General features: G+C 36.7%; 3 protein-coding genes across 3 annotated transcripts in view; all 3 read left to right on the top strand.

The window, feature by feature from the left end:
• Positions 1–21,301, top strand: part of LOC125270626 (titin-like) — a 137,859-nt gene that overhangs the window by 33,412 nt on the left and 83,146 nt on the right. Inside the window, 41 exon segments of the mRNA XM_048194421.1 lie at positions 156–440; positions 535–819; positions 929–1,213; positions 2,398–2,688; positions 2,907–3,194; positions 3,802–3,918; positions 4,015–4,288; positions 4,381–4,564; positions 4,692–4,772; positions 4,895–5,162; positions 5,255–5,287; positions 5,717–5,926; positions 6,014–6,091; positions 6,173–6,199; positions 6,367–6,423; positions 6,526–6,570; positions 6,998–7,057; positions 7,407–7,478; positions 7,855–7,917; positions 8,127–8,207; positions 8,525–8,923; positions 9,140–9,241; positions 9,516–9,950; positions 10,100–10,186; positions 10,551–11,189; positions 11,573–11,659; positions 11,844–11,921; positions 12,119–12,205; positions 12,380–12,463; positions 13,203–13,247; positions 15,860–15,910; positions 16,020–16,415; positions 16,564–16,833; positions 16,923–17,198; positions 17,298–17,437; positions 17,942–18,068; positions 19,149–19,412; positions 19,505–19,644; positions 19,741–19,867; positions 19,951–20,217; positions 20,312–20,578. Coding sequence (XP_048050378.1) covers positions 156–440; positions 535–819; positions 929–1,213; positions 2,398–2,688; positions 2,907–3,194; positions 3,802–3,918; positions 4,015–4,288; positions 4,381–4,564; positions 4,692–4,772; positions 4,895–5,162; positions 5,255–5,287; positions 5,717–5,926; positions 6,014–6,091; positions 6,173–6,199; positions 6,367–6,423; positions 6,526–6,570; positions 6,998–7,057; positions 7,407–7,478; positions 7,855–7,917; positions 8,127–8,207; positions 8,525–8,923; positions 9,140–9,241; positions 9,516–9,950; positions 10,100–10,186; positions 10,551–11,189; positions 11,573–11,659; positions 11,844–11,921; positions 12,119–12,205; positions 12,380–12,463; positions 13,203–13,247; positions 15,860–15,910; positions 16,020–16,415; positions 16,564–16,833; positions 16,923–17,198; positions 17,298–17,437; positions 17,942–18,068; positions 19,149–19,412; positions 19,505–19,644; positions 19,741–19,867; positions 19,951–20,217; positions 20,312–20,578 — 7,452 coding nt within the window.
• On the top strand, positions 13,254–15,910 carry LOC125270635 (myb-like protein X). Its single transcript, XM_048194451.1, has one exon. It carries the CDS (start codon positions 13,585–13,587, stop codon positions 15,442–15,444), a length of 1,860 nt encoding a protein of 619 aa, XP_048050408.1. The 5' UTR covers positions 13,254–13,584; the 3' UTR covers positions 15,445–15,910.
• On the top strand, positions 18,075–19,169 carry LOC125270642 (titin-like). The gene is made up of 2 exons (XM_048194475.1): positions 18,075–18,439; positions 18,713–19,169. Exons 1-2 carry the CDS (start codon positions 18,127–18,129, stop codon positions 19,108–19,110), a joined length of 711 nt encoding a protein of 236 aa, XP_048050432.1. The 5' UTR covers positions 18,075–18,126; the 3' UTR covers positions 19,111–19,169.

The raw sequence follows: 21,301 nt of genomic DNA, 5'->3' as shown, positions 1-21,301 counted from the left end.
GTTTCCAAGCTTAAAAGATATTGCATACTTCAGCAAATTTGAGGAGTTTTTAAAGAACAATCCGCATGTTGTAAAGGTTGATATGTTGCCTGTTTGTAGAGTTCTTGTTGTTGATAAGAAAGTAATTTAAATGGATCTGATGCTGTTCTTCGTAGAGCCTGCCCGATTTGTGAAGAGGTTGACAGACATGGCTATCCCTCTCAGTCAGAAACTGAGACTTCAGTGTACATTCAGTGGAGCACCGAAGATGTTTGTCACATGGTACAAAGATGGAAAGCAACTGTATGCCTCATACAGATATAACACAAGGATCATTGAGAACACTTGTATCTTGGAATGCCTCCATGAATGTAACAATGAGACTCCTGGAAAATACTCTTGTGAAGTATCAAATTCCTTTGGCACTGATATCTGTCATGCCAATATAACTACAGTTACAGGTTCGTATACCATCCTAGTTTACTTCTATTCAAATTGATTTCATGTTTAGGCAGACATAGGAAAAAAATAAATTTGCTAATTTCTTGTTCTCAGAACCTGCCCGATTTGAACGGAAGCTTAAGGACAAAAGAGTTGCCATGAGCAAAAAACTGAAGCTTCAGTGCACATTTACCGGAGCTCCTAAAATCTTTGTAACTTGGTACAAGGATGGCAAACAAATATATGCCTCTTACAGATATAATACTCAAGTTGTTGGAAACACCTGCACTCTAGAATGTTTACATCAGTGCACCAAAGACACTCCTGGAAAATACTCCTGTGAGGTGTCCAATTCTTATGGAAGTGATATTTGTCATGCTGAAGTGACCACAGTCTCTGGTTAGTAAACTTTTAAAAGCCCTTTAAATTAGTGTTGGATGGAATTCAGGTTGATTCTGTAGCGGAAGCCAGTGATTTGATGATGATCATCCAATATTGTTCCTCTTAGGACCTGCTCGTTTTGTGAAGAAGCTCACAAACCAGAATCTTCAATGGGGGCAAAAGTTGAGGCTTGAATGTTCCTTCACGGGAACTGAACAAATGTTTGTCACATGGTACAAGGATGGCAAACAGGTCTATGCTTCATACAGATGCAACACAAAAGTAATTGGAAACACTTGCGTTTTGGAATATCATCACGAGTGTGATGATGATACTCCTGGAAAATATTCTTGTGAGGTTACACATGAAGATGGATCAGATATTTGTCATGCTCTGGTCACCCTTGCGACAGGTTTGTTAACTGCAGAACCGCAGTCAGCTTATTTAATTGAATTTGCAGATCAATATCTAACTTTTCTTATGCTTTACAATACCTTTTCAATAATTTTTCAATATCTTTTTTCATTTTTCCCAAATACTTTTTTTTAATCCCAAAGAGATAACCTTTCTTTGGATTAATTACTAGAACTTAGAATGAAAAACAGAAATGACTATATTCCAAATGAACGAAAATAGCAATTTGAGTATTTTATAAAACAATTGGGAAAACTTTACATGAAGCTCAATTTAGAGTATACAGTGACTTTCAACAATGGCGCTGGTACACAATAGCCAAATGCAAACTAGTCTTATTTTAGAATTATTTATATATTATTATACTGTTTATTAATATTTTGAATTAGTTTTTATTTTTCCACTTTTATCATTTTAAGTGCCTTTTTTGGGTAAATTTAGTTTAATAATTTCGTACTTCAAATTAAACTTTTTTTCAGTTAGTTGGCAAGGCAACACTTCTAAAATTCACAATTAATTCTTTCATCTAATATTTATACTTTATTTTATTTTAGCTTTATTTTAATGATCAAAATTATTTTCTTAGTTTTAGTTAACATTAACAGCACTAATGCAAACTAAAACAATGTAGCCAAAATGCATTGAATAAAGCATTAATTACAGACTGCTTTATGTAGTACACAGCTTACACTTCAGGCTTAAATTTCATAAATTTCACTATAATATCACATTTAACAAACTGTGAGTAGTCTAATAAGTACATTTTAGCCTGCTTTTCTACTATAGAATCCCTTAATTTTGTTTACATTTAAGATGTATTTAATCTCGGACTGAAAGCTTTTTTTTATTTCTAGAAGTTGGATTGGAAGGTTGGATTAGACAGGGGAATTGCAGATATGAATCATTAGGTTAAAGGATCGGGAAGATTAATATGAGAGAGAATGCAAAATTCCAAGTGTGGATAAAACTGCACGCCTAGCTATTCTGAAAGCAGAAAAGACAAATGCTTGTCTTGCAATGCAAGTGAAGAACCTGATTTTTTTTTTGTATTATTATTAACTTTTTTTTTTTAAGAAAACAACAACCACAGCAACACACGTTCTCCATTAAACTCTTTGTGATATGTGTTTGCATTTTTCTTTTAATATGAGTGACCTTGTGTGTAATGTGTTTTGTTTTCAGAGCGCAAAATTCCACCAACCTTCACTAAGAAGCCCTCAGAGCAAATTGATGATGCTGAGGGCAAATTGGTGAAGCTAGAGGGTCGAGTATCTGGGTCACAACCTCTATCTGTAAGCTGGTACAAAGATAACAGAGAAATCAACACTTCTGACATCTATGACATTTCCTTCAAGAGCAACACTGCTGTGATGTGTCTCAAGAAGGCCACAGTCAAAGACAGTGGCGTTTATACATGCAGAGCTTCTAATGAAGCTGGCACTGCCTCCTTCCAGGTGGTGGTTAACATCACAGGTAGTCAATATGATCTTACTGCATGATTTCTTGTTTCTTAGTTATTGCTGTATTCCCTTTTCCTCTTTGCATGTTCATTTCTGTTAATTAAATTCATGTAAAGTTGTGTGTGACTTTAATGCTGCTTTCTGTTGTACTGCATAAGCATGTATTCTCCTACTTTTCACTGAAGGGGACAAGTAAAAATGCTGAAATTGTTCACTTTTTTTAATATCTAGAGGAAAAAAGGCCACCGACTTTTGACATTCCCCTAAAACCAGTCACAGTTAGTGTGGGCGAAAGACTAAACCTTAGCTGCCATGTCTGCGGGTCTCCCCCAATGAAGATTCAGTGGATGAAGGACAGAAGGGAGGTCACATCCTCTGCTAGCACCAAGATGATATTTGTGGATGGCACAGCCACCCTGGAGATAAACCAGACATCCAAATCTGATGCAGGAGATTATCTGTGCAAGGCAACCAACAATTCTGGTAGTGAATTCTCCAAGGCCAAAGTCACAATCAAAGGTAATCAGAAGACTATTTTGAACTTTTCTGTAATAATCTAAATATGCATTTGAATGCAGCTAAATTTAAAATGTACATATTCTTGGTTTGAACTGTTCACATGTAATCAGTTTCATTTTCTACTTTTGGGTCTAATATTCTCAACCTTTCTAATAGTACCAAGTGGAGTATAAGCCAATATATGAATTTCTTGTTTCATCATCATGCATTTTGTTGCCTTTACCATCTTAATCATTTCCAAATCTTGTTTTGCTTGCTCCTTAAGTGCTTTGGAGCCATATGATCTTGCTGTTTCATAGTGCACCACTAAGATGCAATGTTTTGCTCTTGATAATATTTCCAAAACATTTGTTTTCACGTGCATATTTATTCTTGAGTAACCAAGGATCTTTTTAGTCATGCATATTATCTGAATAGTAAAGCGACGTATCTTGCTAACTTTAAGGTGCTTGACCTTGAGTTTTATGATTCTTATTAGTTTAGATTTTATGAAAAACACATGCGTTAAACTTGTTAAAATGCTGAAATATGGCAAGTGTCCTTATGTAGATTTCAGTCCATTTTTATAATTTGCTTAATGTGTTGTTCCATTGCCGGTATTACTCAGATAAAGCAGGTGCAGCACCTGCAACAGCACCGGCAGCCCCCACAACACCTCAGACAGTTAAAAAACTGGATAACTTGTTCTTCATTGAGGAGCCCAAGAGTATTCATGTTGTTGAGAGTAAGTTTCTGCTTTTTGCTAAACAGTGTAGATATGTAATTTTTAGCATCAAATGTTGAAGTACACAATGGAATCACATCATATTCTGGATTACAGAGGGTACAGCTACTTTCATTGCTAAAGTTGGTGGTGATCCCATTCCCAATGTGAAATGGATGAAGGGAAAATGGAGGCAGATGATTCATGGTGGTCGCATCAACATTCAACAAAAAGGCCAAGAGACCAAGCTGGAGATTAAAGAGGTGACCAAATCTGACTCTGGCCAGTACAGATGTGTTGCCTCAAACAAACATGGAGAAATTGAGTGCAGCACAGACTTGAATGTTGATGAGAAGAAAGAGTCTGGGCCAGAGGTGGTCAAACTGAAGAAGTGAGTCTGAAAATGGGATTCTCTTTGCCAGAAAAGCTCAAAATCACAACTCTGTAATGATTATAAACTTGCACTGTTTTTGTTACGTTCAGGACTCCATCAAAGCAGAAAAGTCCAAAGGAGGACAAAGACATTGACATTGTTGAGTTGCTAAGAAATGTAGATCCAAAAGAGTATGAGAAATACGCTCGCATGTATGGAATCACAGACTTCCGGGGTCTCCTTCAAGCCATTGAGTTTCTGAAGAAGGAGAGGGGTGAAGAAAGTGGAAGACCGGTAGATAAATCTAAATTGTTTTGTCTTAACAGATGTTCCAAATCTTATGTTTTCTTACACCTTATTGACACCTTATTGATTACTACGACAAATTAGCTTTAATAGGTGCCCTTGTTTTCTGAATCAGGAAAGTGAACATGGAAGAGAAAGTGATGAGGATTTGGCTAAGCTTGTTGCTGATTTGCAGAGGAGAATGGAACACAGTGAAGTATGTTCCTTCTTTGGGAAGTTGAAGTAACACTTTTCGGTCTAAACTTATTTGCATATTCATGGATATGCTTATCAGATGCATGTTGATGACCTAAATGTATGAATATTTTGTTTTTGCAGCCTGTTACCCTGCTTAAAGACATCACAGATCAGACAACACAAGCTAACAAAGAGGCAGTGTTTGAGTGTGAGATTAAAATCAACTATCCAGAAATTATACTGTCTTGGTATAAAGACACACAGAAGCTAGAAACTAGTGATAAATATGAAATTAAGCTCGTGGGTGACCGCCAAATATTGAAGATCAAGAACTGTCAGACCAGTGACCAGGGAAATTACCGTGTCGTTTGTGGGCCACATATATCCAGTGCCAGACTGACAGTGTTGGGTAAGTCCATTTTAAAGACATTTTACTTGGCATTACAACAACATTGATGAACATATTATGAATTGAGGCACATTTACGTCAATATTCTACAGAGAGTAAAGATCATGTGCAGAAACCATCACCTGGTAAGAGGGTAGAATTGCTTTGTAGTGCAGTGTTCACTGACAAATATAACACAATAGATTTATGGCCTACACCATGTTTTACTAGTTCACTTCAACTATAAGAAATTAAATTGTCAAAATGGCAAGAAAGGGCCACATAGATTGTCTATTCATGTAAGTAAATTACTAACCTCTTCTCATTCCTCTGCTAACTAGAAAATGCTTAGCAGTCTTCATTTTTTTTTCCCTAGTGCTTTAAAATTGCTACAGTGGTGTTGATTGTGTACCAACAAAGTGTTGGATTAAAAAAAAAGTGTGTGTGCATTTGAAAGCACATTTACAATTCTTCTTATTTCTTTCCTCTTTTTTTATGATTTTTATTTTTGAAAATGACAAGTGACATGCATTTTGAGACAATTAACCATTCCAATCCTTTTATATTATTTTTAGCTGATCAAATTCAATTCACCAAGCGCATTCAAAATATTGAGGTGAATGAGCATCAGTCTGCCACTTTTGAGTGCGAGTTGTCTTTTGACAACGCGGTCGTCACCTGGTATAAAGATGCATGGGAGCTTAAAGAGAGCCTGAAATATACCTTCAGGTGTGAGGGACGAAGGCACTTTATGATCATCCGTAACGTAACATCTGATGATGAAGGTGTGTACAATAATCCTCCTAGTGGCTCACTATAAATATAGAATTAAACAGACTTAAACAAAATTAACTTAACTTAAAATCTTTTAGGCGTGTACTCTGTGATTGCGCGCCTGGAGCCTGTTGGTGAAACTAAAAGTACAGCTGAGCTTTATCTATCAGGAAAAGGTAAAATGCAGACCAGCATCACATTATGGCTTGTTTACTAGAGTTTAGTCAACAGCAATTACATTTTATCTTCTTTTGCAGAATTTGAAATAAGAACACGTTCTTTTGGTAAGTGGTTTGTTATGGACTAAATTGTTTCTGAGGGTTAATCTTCTCTTATTTACTCCTCGATACCCTACCCCAACTAATTTCTTTACAAATTCTGCAATCTTTAATTAATGAAATTAGTCAAAAATAAAGAAATAAATATATAAACTTAATCTCAACCTATCCAGATGTTCCTGATATATCGATAAATGTGCCAGATGTGTCATCTGTCATTAGTTTTAAAGGTAAGACTAAAATAAGTAAACTAATGTATAAATAGAAGACCATGAAGTCCTGCAGTTTCACTTCACCTAACAATGATGTAATTGTTACCTTTTGTTTAAAAGATGAATCCACAGAGTTTCATTATGAAGAAAAGTTTGAAATAACAGGTACTATTTTAAATTAAAAATAATCTCTAATGTTTCTTAACCTTTAATATGTGAACTTGATGAGTAGATACACTAAATTACACTAAGCTTCAATCATCTCAATTCTCCCAAATGGATTAATAAACTAATATTACCATATTATCAGCAGCACCTCAACCGTATAATCCCACATTAATCTCATCTAAAGTAATATAACTAACACGATACAATCAAATCATAGAGTTGGCCTTTCTTTCTTTCTTTCTTTCTTTCTTTCTTTCTTTCTTTCTTTCTTTCTTTCTTTCTTTCTTTCTTTCTTTCTTTCTTTCTTTCTTTCTTTCTTTCTAATCTTTGCATTTGCACTAACATTTTAGCTGATTAAGATTTTTTTTACAGAATTGTACCAGTTTTAATAAAACATTCTTTAAAAATTATCATTGTATGGTAGAGTGTCAGAAGTGGACAGTTCAAGAGGAGAGTGTAACTTATGAATTCTCTTCACTGCAAGGTATACTTATTAACTGTCTTAGGGTCTTTAACTAAGAGCATAACATTTTGCTCGTCTTGCTTGTACGTGTGACAAGTTTCTTCACTCATCTTCATCTTTTAATGATCTTTTTACATATATTTTGTCAAAGCTATAATGTGTATTCCTTTTCTTTTTAATGTAACTCACTATTAAACATCATCACTTCCATCCTTCAATAACCATAATTTTTAGTTCAGCATCATTAACATTTTTAATCCACAGGTATTGTGCTGTAAACTCTCTGTGTGTATGTTTGAAACTGAATTTGTGTGTCTGTGTTCATGCCTAAGTTTTTGTTTCATGTGATCATGTTCTTATTTCTCATTAGAATTGAAGAAACCTGTTGAGGAGACTGTAACAAAACATGTAGTGGAAAGGACAGAGGAGGCACCAAAGAAAGGTATTGGATGAAGACAAAATGCCTGCGCTAGACTTTGCTTATGGCTGTCTCAGATTATCTTTTAACATTTATGTATGCCAAACCAACTGCTTATTTTTTTCTTGCCAGTTAAGCACTTACAAAATGTCTGTGCTGAACCGAAAATGCTTTTGGTTCTTTCCTTGTCTGGGAGATCTGTTTGTGTATTATTATGTCATTCTGCAGATGTCTGTTGTATAATTGCTTTTTATGATCCGTCCTTTGTCGTATGTTCATGAATGTTTTCTTCTAATGCTTATGCAATCATGCTAAAAGCATGGACACTTTGGCTACTTAAACTCTGCTTAAGCTTTGCAGCTGTATTTTAACAAAACTGATATCTTTTATGTACCTGAAGTTATGAAGCAACCAGAAGAGAAACCTGGAACAACTTTTGTACAGCCATCAGTTCCTGAGAAAGGTATTATTGTGTCTTTGCTTGACTTTTTACATTGTTCATGTCTTTCTTCCTCTATGTGTTCATTGTTTCCACCAAAATATTTAAACCAAATCAGTTTTTTGTGAGATCTGTATGTTACCATATCAAATGTGTTTTGTGTACTTGCTGTACATGTAGCTCTTGTTTGAAGATGCTTCATTTTATTCATGTGATGCCCTGATATTTTAAAGAACCTGAAGACAAGAAGCCTGTTGAGGAAAAAGTCCTATCTGTCAAGGTGACAGAGCAAAAAGAACAACCCACACGCAAAGGTATTAGCTGTGTGTTTTCAGTGTGTATACTGTTCTGTATTGATTGTCTAAATATGTTCTTTTTCCTGTTCAAATGTATGTGTATTATGTATAAATGTTGATATTTGTGTAACTGTAATTTGCAGTTTCTTCTTGTGTCATTTTCTTGTTAGTGTGTAAAATATTCTTAATGTCTTGGGTTTCAGTATTTCTTAACATATTGTTTATCTGTGATATACACAGAAATATCTAAAACCTCTTGTATAATGTCAGTCTCCTTTGAGAATTGATAGCAATGTCAGTGTTACTTATAGATATTCTAAAACCTACACCCTCAGAGCCTAAACCTCAGGTGCCAGCAGAACCAAAGGCTCCAGTGGCTGAACCAAAGCCTGAACCTATGTCTGAGCCAAAAGCTCTACCAAAACCTGAGCCCAAGCCTGAGCCGAAAGCTGAGCCAAAACCTGAGCCCAAGCCTGAGCCAAAAGCTACACCAATACCTGAACCCAAGCCTGAGCCAAAAGCTACGCCAATACCTGAGCCCAAGCCTGAGCCAAAAGCTACACCAATACCTGAGCCCAAGCCTGAGCCAAAAGCTACACCAAAACCTGAGCCCAAGCCTGAGCCAAAAGCTACACCAATACCTGAGCCCAAGCCTGAGCCAAAAGCTACACCAAAGCCTGAGGCTGAACCTAAGCCTGCAGTTGCAAAGAAAGTCGAGGCACCCTCTGTCAAAGGTATTGTCGTCTGTGCTGCAGTTTTTTCTTTGTGTTTGTTTTGTGAGCATGCCTGTATGTCAAGTACGGTGTGTACGAATGTTTTCCTATATTTGTTGTATGTGTAGTCCTCAACTCTTTGAATTCTCCTCTTGTTCACCTTAAGAATATAAAGTCTCATCAGCTTTATATTTTTGGGGTTTACTGTATGCTACTTTGTTTTTTGTTCTTTAAAAGCACCTGAGGCTCCAAAGAAGCCAGAAGCTGCACCTCAACCATCCTTAGCTATTAAAAAAGATGAGGCTTTAACTCCAAAGCCAGACACTACTCAAATAAAAGGTAACTCGATAGATAAGAAGCACAGTTATTGAAATAATTCTTACAAACCGTTTTTAATTCTTGCAAACCGCTTAAAATGGTTTCATTTTTGTTTGTTGTCTGTTCAAATCTTTGTCACCAAAAATGGTGCTCTTGGAATGCTTGTGTAACTCTTCTCTTCATGTAACTCTTCGTCTAACTGATTCTTTTTTATTATTTGAGCTTCTGCATTCTACTGTGAATGCTTATCTTTTTGTGATAATACATTGTATAACACATATGTTGTCTTTTGAAGCTCTTGTGGAGGTGAAGGAAACAGAAGCACCAAAAGTAAAGCTAGATAGAAAACCAGAGCCTGCACTTGTTGCTGCTGAGCCACCAAAGAAAGAAGCCTCTACACTACTACAAGATGAATCTATCAAAGATTATTTGCCTGTCCTGTCTGAGCCATCAAGAGTAGAGCCAGCTAGTCAGTTTAAACCTACACAAAGCCAGCCTCCACTTAGAAAACAAGAAGTCACATCAGCTCCACCAGAAGTTATACTTGAACCAAGAAAGCCACCTCCCCAAGAAGTTTCCAAGGCAGAATCAGTCAGAAGTGTTGAGCCTTCCCCTAAACCTTCAGCGTTACCTCAAGCAGATAAAAAACAAGTGCCACCAAAGAGTGAACCAACCCCTAAAATCAGTGAGCCAGAACGTGACCACAAAAAGGAGGTTCAGCCAGAGAAAGGTATTATTAAATCTTCATATTAAGCTCTTAAATATGCCCTGCAATAATGGGGTAGCAATCAGTACAAACTCTCTTAAAAATACTGCTGATCTTATTTACTCTTCTTAATGTGTTGTTTTTTGTCTGGTATCATTTTTATATTTACAAAGTGGTTGAAGTAAAGGCTGCTGAACTACCATCTGAGAAAAAGCCTGTGACTAAAGCTAAAATGGAGACTGAGATGCCCCCAGCCAAAGGTATGCTTGGTTGGTCATGGGAGATGCAAATCAAATTTGTATCTGCACTACGAGATCTGTCTGTGTTATAAAAACAGATCTCTAACTTTGTTACTGGGTAACCATTTCTAACATTTTAATCATAGTTAGCTGGAGAATTATTTTTAATATTATTAATGTACATTAATCTGCTTCAAGTTTAAAGAACCTCCAATAACCCAAGGCAGAGAAAATAGTTGCATTTTGTTAGTAAATCCAAAAATGTATTGCTAAATTTTAAGATGGTATTTTCTCTTTTAGATTTTTTATTTTGGTATGCATGTTTGTTGAAAACTCTTATACCACCGTTGCATGGTGCAATCTTGAAAATCTTTCATCTTTAAAGTCTTTGCAGCTTCTGAGAAGAAACTTGACCAAATTCCCCATACAGTGGAAGCAACTCAGAAGATTTACATGGAGGAAATGGTTTTGAAAGAGGAAATTGTGGAAGAGAGTGAAAGCATGCCTCATCAACCTGAGGAAATTTTGTCTCTTCAAGAACATATTGTAAAGATGGATGTGAGAAAGCACAGTAGAGAATCAGTGACTGAAGAAGTGAAAATAGTTAAAACAGAGGTTTTCCGGAAGCCAGAACCTTCTTTTGAGCTGATACAAATAAAGGAGATACCCGAGACAACCTTGTCAAAGCAAGAAATGCACATTGAAAATGTTGAAACTTCTCCAGAAGCTGTGATGATACCTAGCATTGAGTCATCACTGAAAAGTCAAGAAATTATGCCAGATAAAAAGAAAAAAACTGAAGATATGCCTCTACAAAAGAGAGATGACACCCCCAGAAAAGAGATGGCCATTCAGAGAGAAATAGAAGTTCACAAGAAAGAGTCTATTCACTTACAACAGTCTGTTCATGAAAACAACAGATCACAGGAGGAAACCCCTCAGATATCACCAGAGATAACACCATTAGTAAAACCAAAAGAAAAAGGAACTAAGTCGAAGGAAGTGCGTAAAGTACTTCAAAGAGGTAAACCTTACAATCTTCAGCAAATGCCTCAACTGGTATATTGCAATCTTTACTTGAATTGTTTGCCTTCAGGAATTGAAAAGGCACTTGTGGTTTTCTTTTCTGTGTCTAAGTCATGTGCTTGCATTTTTTGCTAAAGTTCCTCTTTAGCTTCTTGTATCTTTAATATGTTATAATTCTTATTATAATTCTTAGTGGACCAAGGCTGTTACAACTCCTATGTCAGAAGTTGTTTCACCTACAAAAAGTACTTTAAAGGCTGGGAGATTTGGTGCTATTACTCTTCAGTTCCTAGTCACTATGTGATAATGTGTCTGGATACTCATATGTAAATGTTCAGGGTCTATTTCTTGATTGTGATCATGGCTTACTTTTATTTTAAGAACAAGAATTAGTAAAGAAACCTGAACCAGAAGTCCCAAAGCCAACTGTGGCTCCAGTTGAACAGAAAATATTGCCTCCATCAAAAGGTATACAGCAAAACTGGAAGAACTACTTCCTTGTATAAGTTAGTCTTTGATATTTGTTTGTTTGTTTGTTTTGTATATTCTTTTGTCATCATGTTTAAATGTTCTTTGACCAGTCCAGTTACACATTATTCCACATGTGCCTTTATTATTTTTGATTATTGTTATGGTATTGTTTTAATTAAAGAGCCAACAGTTGAAAGGAAACCTGAGGCACCAAAGCCAAGTGTGGCTCCAGTTGAACAGAAAATGCCTCCTTCAAAAGGTATTTAAAGTCACATTGTGGTAGAACTCTTTTTTTTCTGGTCTGTTTGTCAGTCTTTTGTATGTGTCTGCTTGTTTTGTTAATCTAATGATCTTTTTCTGTGCTCATCTTTACATTGTCTTTGTCGTATCTTTGTTTTATCTTTTATCTTATATTTGTTATTCTTGCTTGTGATTATGGCATTGTTTTATTTAAAGTACCAACCGCTGAAGAGAAACCAGTTCCTGAAGTACCAAAGCCAACTGTGGCTCCAGTAGAACAGAAAATAGTATCTCCTCCAAAAGGTATTTAAAGCAAAACTGGCAAACATTTTTGCTAGTCTATAGTCTTTGGTATGATGTGTGGTTGTTCTTATTTGTGTTTATCTTTAAATGTTCCTTGTCCAGTCAAAAAACCTCTTCTTCAGCATTTGTCTTCACTATATTTGGGTTGTGATTGTGGTATTATTTTATTTAAAGAGACAACTATTGAAAAGGAACCATCTCCTGTGGCACCAAAGCCAACAGAAACTCCAATTGAAAAGAAAGTCTCTCCTATCACAGGTAGAGTCTCTGATTTCATGTCTTCTTTGTCAATTGTTATTGTTGTTGGTGTTCCCTTGGGTTTTTAATGTGTCTTTGTGGTCTTCAATTTATTGTGTATTCTACTTTTTATAGTATCTTTTAAATCTTATGTTATTACATGTTTGTTTAAAAATACTAACTTTGACATTGTTTTTATGTTTCTTAATCAACATTATGGATGTGAGTTTTCTACTTTTGTATTCCACTTTGTTTAAACATATATACCTTAGGTTAGTATGCACATTCATAACAGGAAAATTAAGGCAAGCATTTACCTATTTACTCATTTTCATGTCCTATCAAACCTGCAATACTTTATTTATTCCATAGAACTCCAAATGAGACGTTTAGCAGAATGTATGAGCTACTGTATTCTATACCATGATAGTGGATAGGGACCAGTGACTGTCAAGTTCCAGAAAATACTGACACAATATTGCCTCATATGAGTAGTCTAGATGACTTGTGATTTATATTCAAAGTTTTCTAAAGCCAAATGATCTAAGGACAAGACTGAAATTTAAATGCATTTCTGAAAATGTAACAGCCTTGGCCACCATTTACTTTCATTGAATAGAAAAGAGCTGCAGGACATAATATTATAAACAGGGTTGTGAAAGACATGAGGAGAGTAAATGATGATGGAATTTTTGAGTGAATTCTCATTCTGACTTATGTGTGTTGGTGTCGGTTTAATCTGAAATTATCTCTGAAACAGATGCAGACAAGGGCCCTGTTAAAGCTCCTGGACCAGCTCCCAACGGTATGTTACTGTGTGACCTAAATGGCACAAATTAATCATCCAAGGTTTGATTATTAAACATATTCAAATTAGTTATTCAGGCATCATATTTCATATGTCTGCTTGTTGTAATGTTTGTTTTGTCTCATTATTGCTAGCTTATTATTTTTTTTTATTATTATTATTGCTGCTCTATTTTTTCTTTATTTGTATGCTGTACAGTTTGCTATTTATTAGGGTTGAGGTTAATTTCATCTTAATCCTGCATGTCAAAAAATAGTATAGTTTTTCATGTAGGTTACACTGATGACTTTAGCTTCAACCCTGCTGTGTAATATGTGTACAGGTGTCTTATGTCATGCTGATTGTACTGTCCATGTTATGTGATATTGTGATATTTATCACCTCAGAAACAACTAGCACTACACAAGCACTTCTTAAACAAAAAAGTAAAATTCACATCAAGGAAGAAGAAAAATTGGAAATGCCAACCGTAAAGAAAGTAACCAGAAGATCAAAAGAACACCAGGAAGATCATGAAGTTATATCATTGAAAAGTGTTAATAAGATTCAGCGTGAAGAACCACCAAAAGAATCAGGACAACTTCTTCAGAAAGTTGAGAAATCTGAAATTGTTGGAGAGGAGATGGTGTATTCAAAGGCTGTTACTGAAGTCAAACTCACCAGCAGCTATGAAGTCACAAAAGATACTTGGTCATATGAAACTGCCACAAAAACAGAGAAAATATCAAAGGGGGAGGGAAAGAAGATAGAACAGCACAAGGATGTTTGGGAGCAGAAAGGAATTACTCCCGAAATAGGAGGAAGAGATGAAGAAAATACGGGTAAACAAGGAACTAAAGTTCCAATGGAAGAGGAACCCAAGATGCCACAGCCAAGTCTGAAAAGGGTAACCAAGTCAATATCTACTGAGAAAGAACAGGAAACTGTAAAATTAAAACCTGTCGAGAAATCAGATAAAGCTGTTGTAGGTCAACAGAAAGACAGCGACATAGACAGGAGCAAAGATAGTATTGGTGTCCAGAAACATAAAAGACTCATAAAGGATGAGCCTGTTTCAAAGAAGAAAATAGAGGTGACACCTACAGATCAAACAGCTAAAGAATCCATGATGCCAAAACCTGCTGTGGCTAAAGATGAAATCTCCAAAGAACATGAGAAATTTCCAAAGAAAGCTAACAGAATTTTATCGCAGGATGTGGAGCCAGAAATTGTGACTCTGAAACCATTTTCAAAAGAATCTCATGCTGATGTAACCCCTGAAAAGGTTACTCAGGAACAAAAAGAGAAAAAGCCTGTAGATATTAAGCGCCCAGAGAGACCGGAAACACATCATATCCTGAAGGAACCTCACATCCAGGTAAAAGAACCAGGAAAAAGTGAAAAAACATTTGAAGAGCCTGAAAAGATTGAAAAGCTAGAGCCACCCCATGATCATCCCATGAAGAGTACTACTACTCCAGAAAAGACAACACAGGAAGTTCCCAAGGAAGAGAAGGCAATAACTAAAAAGCGTGGAATTATTCCAAAGGATGAAGCGAAAAAAGAAGAGGTATTGTTGAAACCCGTAGAAGGAAAAATAATTGCACAGAAAACTCCTTCACCAAAGGTAGATAAACCTAGTCCTCAAGTCGCTTCACTGACAAAAAAGAGTCCAAAAGATGAAGATAAGCCAGCAATGTCAGAAAAGATTGGTCTTCCACCAAAAGAAATGAAGGGAAAAGAACCCGGAGAGCTGAAAAAGACACCTTCACCAAAAGCAGAGATACCAAAACCTAAACCCACTGAATCCATTCCAATGGAAAGAAAGTCTAGTGTAAAATCACCCAAGAAGATTTCACCAAAAGATTCACTTGAGTCTGTAATTCTGAAGAAGGTTGCAAAGACAGTTTCCCCCAAAGAAGAAAAGACTACTCAGGAACCTACTTTGAAAACAAGTGAAGTGCCAGTGGTGAAGGAGTTGTCTCCTAGTGTTTTACATCTACAAAAGATTCCTACACAGCAAGAGGAGGTAATTCATGAACATGAGCAGGAGGTCGTGAATGATGAAGATGAAGAAACTTGGGGATGGGAACTTGCTCCTAGGGACAGTTATGGATCCGAAACCTTTGATGACGTTTTGGAGGATGGGGCCGTTGAAACCCCAGGAATGGGTGACAAGAAAGGTGAGATGGTAGCACCAAAAGCTTACCATTGATCTCATGGCTCCCTACAGTCGTTCTAAATAATATCCACTCAACCCAACCTTCATTAAAACCCTTTAACAAGTGTCTTCTTTGTTCAGTGTCCTTTGATGTTTGATGTTTGTCCTTCCCTTGATTAGTTCGTTCTTTCATTCTTGATTTGTTGACCCTCTTCATAAAATGTTGTGTGTCTATCAGTCCTGTTCTGTCATAAAACTGTTTGTCAGTATCACTTTCATTCCTTCATCTTCATTTGTCATTTTCGTTGTAGGTGTCATTTGTCCTGGGCTGTGTTTTTCAAACTTGCTTTATTGTCTCATTAATCCGTTTACATATATTGTATAAGATATATATCATTTATCAACCAAACATTTCAGACCTATGTTGTTTTACCATTTCAAGCAAGTCAGTATAACATATTTCAAACAGATGGAAAACCAAAGGAGGAGCCCGCTCCAGGCAGAGGCAGAGGACTAAGACGTACGTTCATAATATATTGTACATTCATAATATGCATTTGTCATTTTACAGTGCAAGTGTTTGTTTTTGTCCATAATCATAGAACTAAATATTTTTCTTTTTATTGTAGCAAGACAAACTCCATCTCCTGGTGATGCTGGAAGGGGTAGAGGGAAACCTGGTGGTGGTGGTGACAAGCCTCCTGGAGAATCACCATTTGGTTTCCAGCTCAAAGCGGTCCCCTTGAAATTTGTGAAGGAGCTCCAGGACATTGTGTTGCAGGAGGCTGAGTCAATCGGCTCCTCGGCTGTATTTGAGTGCCAGATCTCTCCATCTACAGCTGTCACTACCTGGATGAAAGATGGAAGCAATCTAAGGGAGAGTCCAAAGCACAAATTCACATCTGATGGCAAAGACCGCAAACTGCAAATCATTGATGTACAGCTTTCAGACACTGGAGAGTACACGTGTGTTGCAAAGCTTGGCAACAAGGAGAAGACCTCAACAGCTAAACTTGTGGTAGAAGGTATTTGTGACTGCTATCTTTCAAAGCGTTTCTAGTCACATAAAAAAATGTATATGCTCTTGCACTGTCTAAAGTCCATTAATGTTAATATGTTAGTACTAATAATGTATGATTGTTAAACTTAATTTTTTTCTATCATCTCATATAGAATTACCTGTCAAATTCACAAAGAATCTGGAAGAAGAGACCTCCGTGCTTAAGGGGCAGCCAATGTATTTGAACTGTGAGTTGAGCAAGGATAGAGATGTGGTCTGGAAGAAGAATGGAGTAGAGATCAAAGAAATTCCCGGCAAAATTCAAATCAATATTATTGGGCTACAGCGTGCCATCACAATCCAGGACGCAAATGATGATGATGCTGGTGTTTACACGTGCGAGTGTGAAAACATCAAAACTCAAACTAATGTCAAGGTTATTGGTATGTATATGATTATTATTTTTTTTTTACTTTAATGTCTTTGGTAAATTTAGAGCCGGTTTGAATTCACCCATGTATGTATTCAACAGAAATTGTAAGAGACTGGTTAGTGAAACCTTTGCGGGACCAGCATGTGAAACCCAAGGCCACTGCTACATTCAAGGGCGAGCTTTTCAAAGACACACCTAACTGGAAGTGGTACAAGGGTAATGATGAAATCCCTAATGAGCCTACAAATAAGACTGAGGTGAAGAAGGAAGGAAAAGAGATCACTCTTACAGTCAAAAATGCCCAGCCTGATGATGTTGCTGAGTATGCTGTGGAGGTTGAAGGCCGCAGATACGCAGCAAAACTAACACTTGGAGGTAGGTAAAAAACAAACAAAACAACAGCTGATGACTGTTAATTTCTGTTTACATTACCATCTTATAATGTTGTGTATGAACCTTTTAATCTCTATTCAGAACGTGAAGCTGAGATCTTGAAACCTCTTGCTAGTGTGGAGGTGGTTGAAAAAACGGAGGCCAACTTTGACACTGAAATTTCAGAAGATGATGTGCCTGGAGAATGGAAACTGAGAGGGCAGGTTCTGACAAGATCACCAGTAAGTCTCTATTCAAGTGTGCTACAATATTAGTCAATATTATTATAGTAGTTTTGGGGAAACTACTTTGGCTATATAAATAGCCAAACTCCCCTTTTTGAGATGTAGTTAGCTACACTATAAGCTACAAAGAAAAAAAAAGCTAACCACTTAAAGCTATTTAAGTTGGTGATATCTTTTTAGATAACTATCAGATGATTAAAGTCATTTATATATATATATAAAAGGTTTTATATATATATAACCTTTTTCATCTGTCACAAAAAAAACAAAAAACAATGGGCGACACAATTAGTATGACAATTCAATTAAACAGATATTTACACAAAATACTACTAAACCTATATTTTTCTGCGAAAAAAATTTAATTAAATTAGTTGTGCTGCTAGTTATAGTTAGTTACTCCCCAACATTATTAATACAGGTATGTGATTTTTTTTTTATTTTTTTTTTATAGCACATTGTTCAGCAAATTTGCTCATTCACAATTTTCTTCCTTTTTAGACATGTGACATCAGATCTGAGGGAACTAAACGATTCCTTACTATCAAAAATGTTCAGCTTGATCAGGCTGGTGAAGTTACATACCAAGCTCTGAATGCCGTGACAAGTGCTATGCTCACAGTCAAAGGTAAGAGAAAAATGAACGTTTTTCTACAGCATAAGAAAATGAAAATTCAAATTTACAAATGCAGATGAGTGACGATATGGACAATGTTCATTCACACTTACCAGAGTTGGAAATGGAATTCACAGTCCCATTGAAGGACGTTACTGTGCATGAAAAGAAACAGGCAAAGTTTGAGTGCACAATCAATAAGGATGTGCCTAAAGTGATTTGGTTAAAGGGTTCTGATATTGTTACACAAGGAAATAAGTATGAAATCATTGATGACGGAAAGAAACACATACTTATTATTAATAACTGTGGCTTTGAGGATGAGGGAGAATACAGTATTGAGGTCTTGGGCAAATCATCAAAAGCAAAACTGATGGTAGAGGGTAAGTCTTAGTTATTATCTTGGTTAGTGAAGTGTTGGTCAAAATGCTTTCTGACACAATTTAACAAGGGTGTTTATTAATGAGTAGTCTAACAAATAGTAAATAGTAAACAAAAATCTTTAATAATAATCTAATAAATTCATTTTTTTCTAATAAATTCACTAATAAATTCACCCATTATCCAAGTTTGCAGTATATTCATTTATTGCGCCCATAGTTTGTTGAATATTCATTTATTGCGCCCATTTGTTATGCACTGAACAAATGTCATAGGTATGAGGCTGAGCTTCACCTCAACATTAAAGGACCTAACTGTGAAGGAAGGTAAAACAGCTGTATTTGAGCTTGAGCTTTCTCATGAGAATGTCCCCGTGACATGGTACAAAAATGAAATAAAAGTACATCCGAGCAGAACCGTGTTCACCAGCGTGGTGGGAAGGAGGCATACACTAGAAATTAAGGAAGTATCACTAGATGATACTTGCCTAATAAAAGCAGAGGCTAAAGGAATATCCACAATGGCTAAGCTGCTGGTAATAGGTAATTTTACCTTTATTTTACCCTTACATTTATTTGGTCAACTAATCTTGTTTTTTCCCCCTCATTTCCCCACCATCATCTTTGCACCACAACAAAACCTTTTGTGTAGAGTATCACTCATTGTATTTTAGTTTCTGAATATTATTAACAAAGCAACCTGTTTTTACAGAGGGTGATGCATATTTCACTTCAAAGTTGCAAGATTTCACCGCAGTCGAGAAAGATGAAGTCACATTCGACTGCGAGCTCAGTAGAGATGTTCCTGTGAAGTGGTTCCACAATGAAATTGAAATTAAAGCCTCCAAGATGATTATGATAAAAGTTGAAGGCAAACGAAGAATCCTCAATCTTAAAAAAGTTGAGAACAAAGAAAAAGGAGTATACGTTTGCGACTGTGGAACAGACAAGACTTCGGCAAACTTGAACATTGAAGGTCAGTAATTAAGGTTATATGACTAAAATGCAAAAACATTGCAACCTTTCAGGGGTGTGATGGGGTTTTATTTGTTAATTTTGGAATTCCAGCTCGTGACATCAAAGTGGTGCGACCCATATATGGCGTTGAGCTCTTTGATGGTGAGACGGCTCGTTTTGAGGTGGAAATCTCTGAAGATGATGTCCATGGCCAATGGAAACTGAAGGGCGAAGTCTTATCTTCTTCACCTGTGAGCAAAGTTGCATCAAAAAATTAAAACATCTTTTTAAGAGACATCTTGCAAAATACTAAATATATTTTTCCTTATGTGCTTTTTGTTTAACAGGACGTTGAGATTATTGAGGATGGTGCAAAACATACATTAACACTCTACAACTGCAAAGTTTCCCAGTCTGGAGAGGTTACCTTCCAGGGAGCGAATGCTAAGTGCTCTGCAAATCTTAAAGTGAAAGGTAGTTTAAAATATAATGTGTAAAATGTCTTTAATGCAATTTCTTTCTGTATTATCTAATCTTTCTGTTCACCTCTATTATAGATTTGCCCATTTCTTTTGTCATGCCTTTGAGCGATGTACAAGTCTATGAAAAAGATGATGCCAGATTTGAAATTGAATTGTCAAGAGAAGCTAAGGTCGTCCGTTGGCTTAAGGGATCTCAGGAGTTGAAGGCTGATGAAAAGTTTGAAATCCTCACAGAGAGAAAAAGACATATTCTAGTGGTCAAATCTGCTGCGTATGAGGATGAGGCTAAGTACATATTTGAGGCAGAGGACAAGAGAACATCTGCCAAACTTGTTATTCAGGGTAATAAAAAGATTCTTGTTATGTGCAATATATAATACACAGTAATCACATTTCATTCAAACATTTTCTGATCTGCATTTATCGTTCTACTCAGGCATCCGTCTTGAGTTTGTCAGACCCATTAAAGATGTCACCGTTAAGGAGCGTGAGACTGCAGAATTCAGCATCGAACTCTCTCATGAGAAGATTCAAGTCATCTGGTACAAGAATGACGTGCGTTTGCATCCAAGCAAAGTGGTGCACCTGTCCGAGGATGGCAAAATCCATACTCTGTCCTTCAAAGAGGTGTCTATTGATGACACTTCTCTCATTAAAGTTGAGGCTCTTGGAAAAAGCTCTGAAGCAATGCTCACTGTACTTGGTAAGTGTTCATAATTTTTCCAATTGCATACTTCTATTGAAACTTGATTCTACTTGGTCAGTTGTGGCACAAAGAGGTCAAACGCTTTTGTAATGACCATAAACTGGTGCTGCTTTAATTAAAACCCTGCCGTCTCTTTCACTTATTTTTTACCAGTACAATTTAATGGGAAGAAGGAGGCGGGAACCGGCGAACATTCAACAAAACTTTAATTAGCTAACCGGCAGACCCTTCTGCCGGCCAGTGCCTGGTCCTCTCTCGTCCTTCATGTAGTCTTCCTTTTATGCTCCCGGATTTTTTTTTTCTTTTCTCAAAACTTCTACTTCAAACTTCAGTGGTCCGGTTCCCCGAAACTGCCGTTCGGTCCTCATTGTCATCTGAGGTGTTCAGTCCTGGCGGCCGGCGATTAAGGGCAGCCGGCAGCGAGTTTCCCTGCTCCTCCCCTTTATGGCGGACGGCAGCAGGCTGAGCATCCTCCGCTCCCTCTTGGAAACACCTCGTCCCAGGGGCACAGCCTTTGATAGAGAACTAGCCTCTCGCGGTCTAAGCTCAGAAATGCAGCGAGGGCTTCATCTCCTTCCTCCCGGGTTTCGGCAAAGCCATAAAAATTCAACAAAACTTTAATTAGAAAAAACAAAGAACAAAACGAAAGTGAAACGTCTGCCGGCCAAATATGAGGTGGTCCTCTCTCGTCCTTCACAGTCGCTCCTCCTTTTACAGCTC

Source organism: Megalobrama amblycephala, linkage group LG6 (genome assembly GCF_018812025.1).
Source record: "Megalobrama amblycephala isolate DHTTF-2021 linkage group LG6, ASM1881202v1, whole genome shotgun sequence".
NCBI lineage: Eukaryota > Metazoa > Chordata > Actinopteri > Cypriniformes > Xenocyprididae > Megalobrama > Megalobrama amblycephala.
The sequence above is the reverse complement of the archived record's forward strand: the minus strand, read 5'-3'. Positions and strand labels throughout refer to the sequence as shown.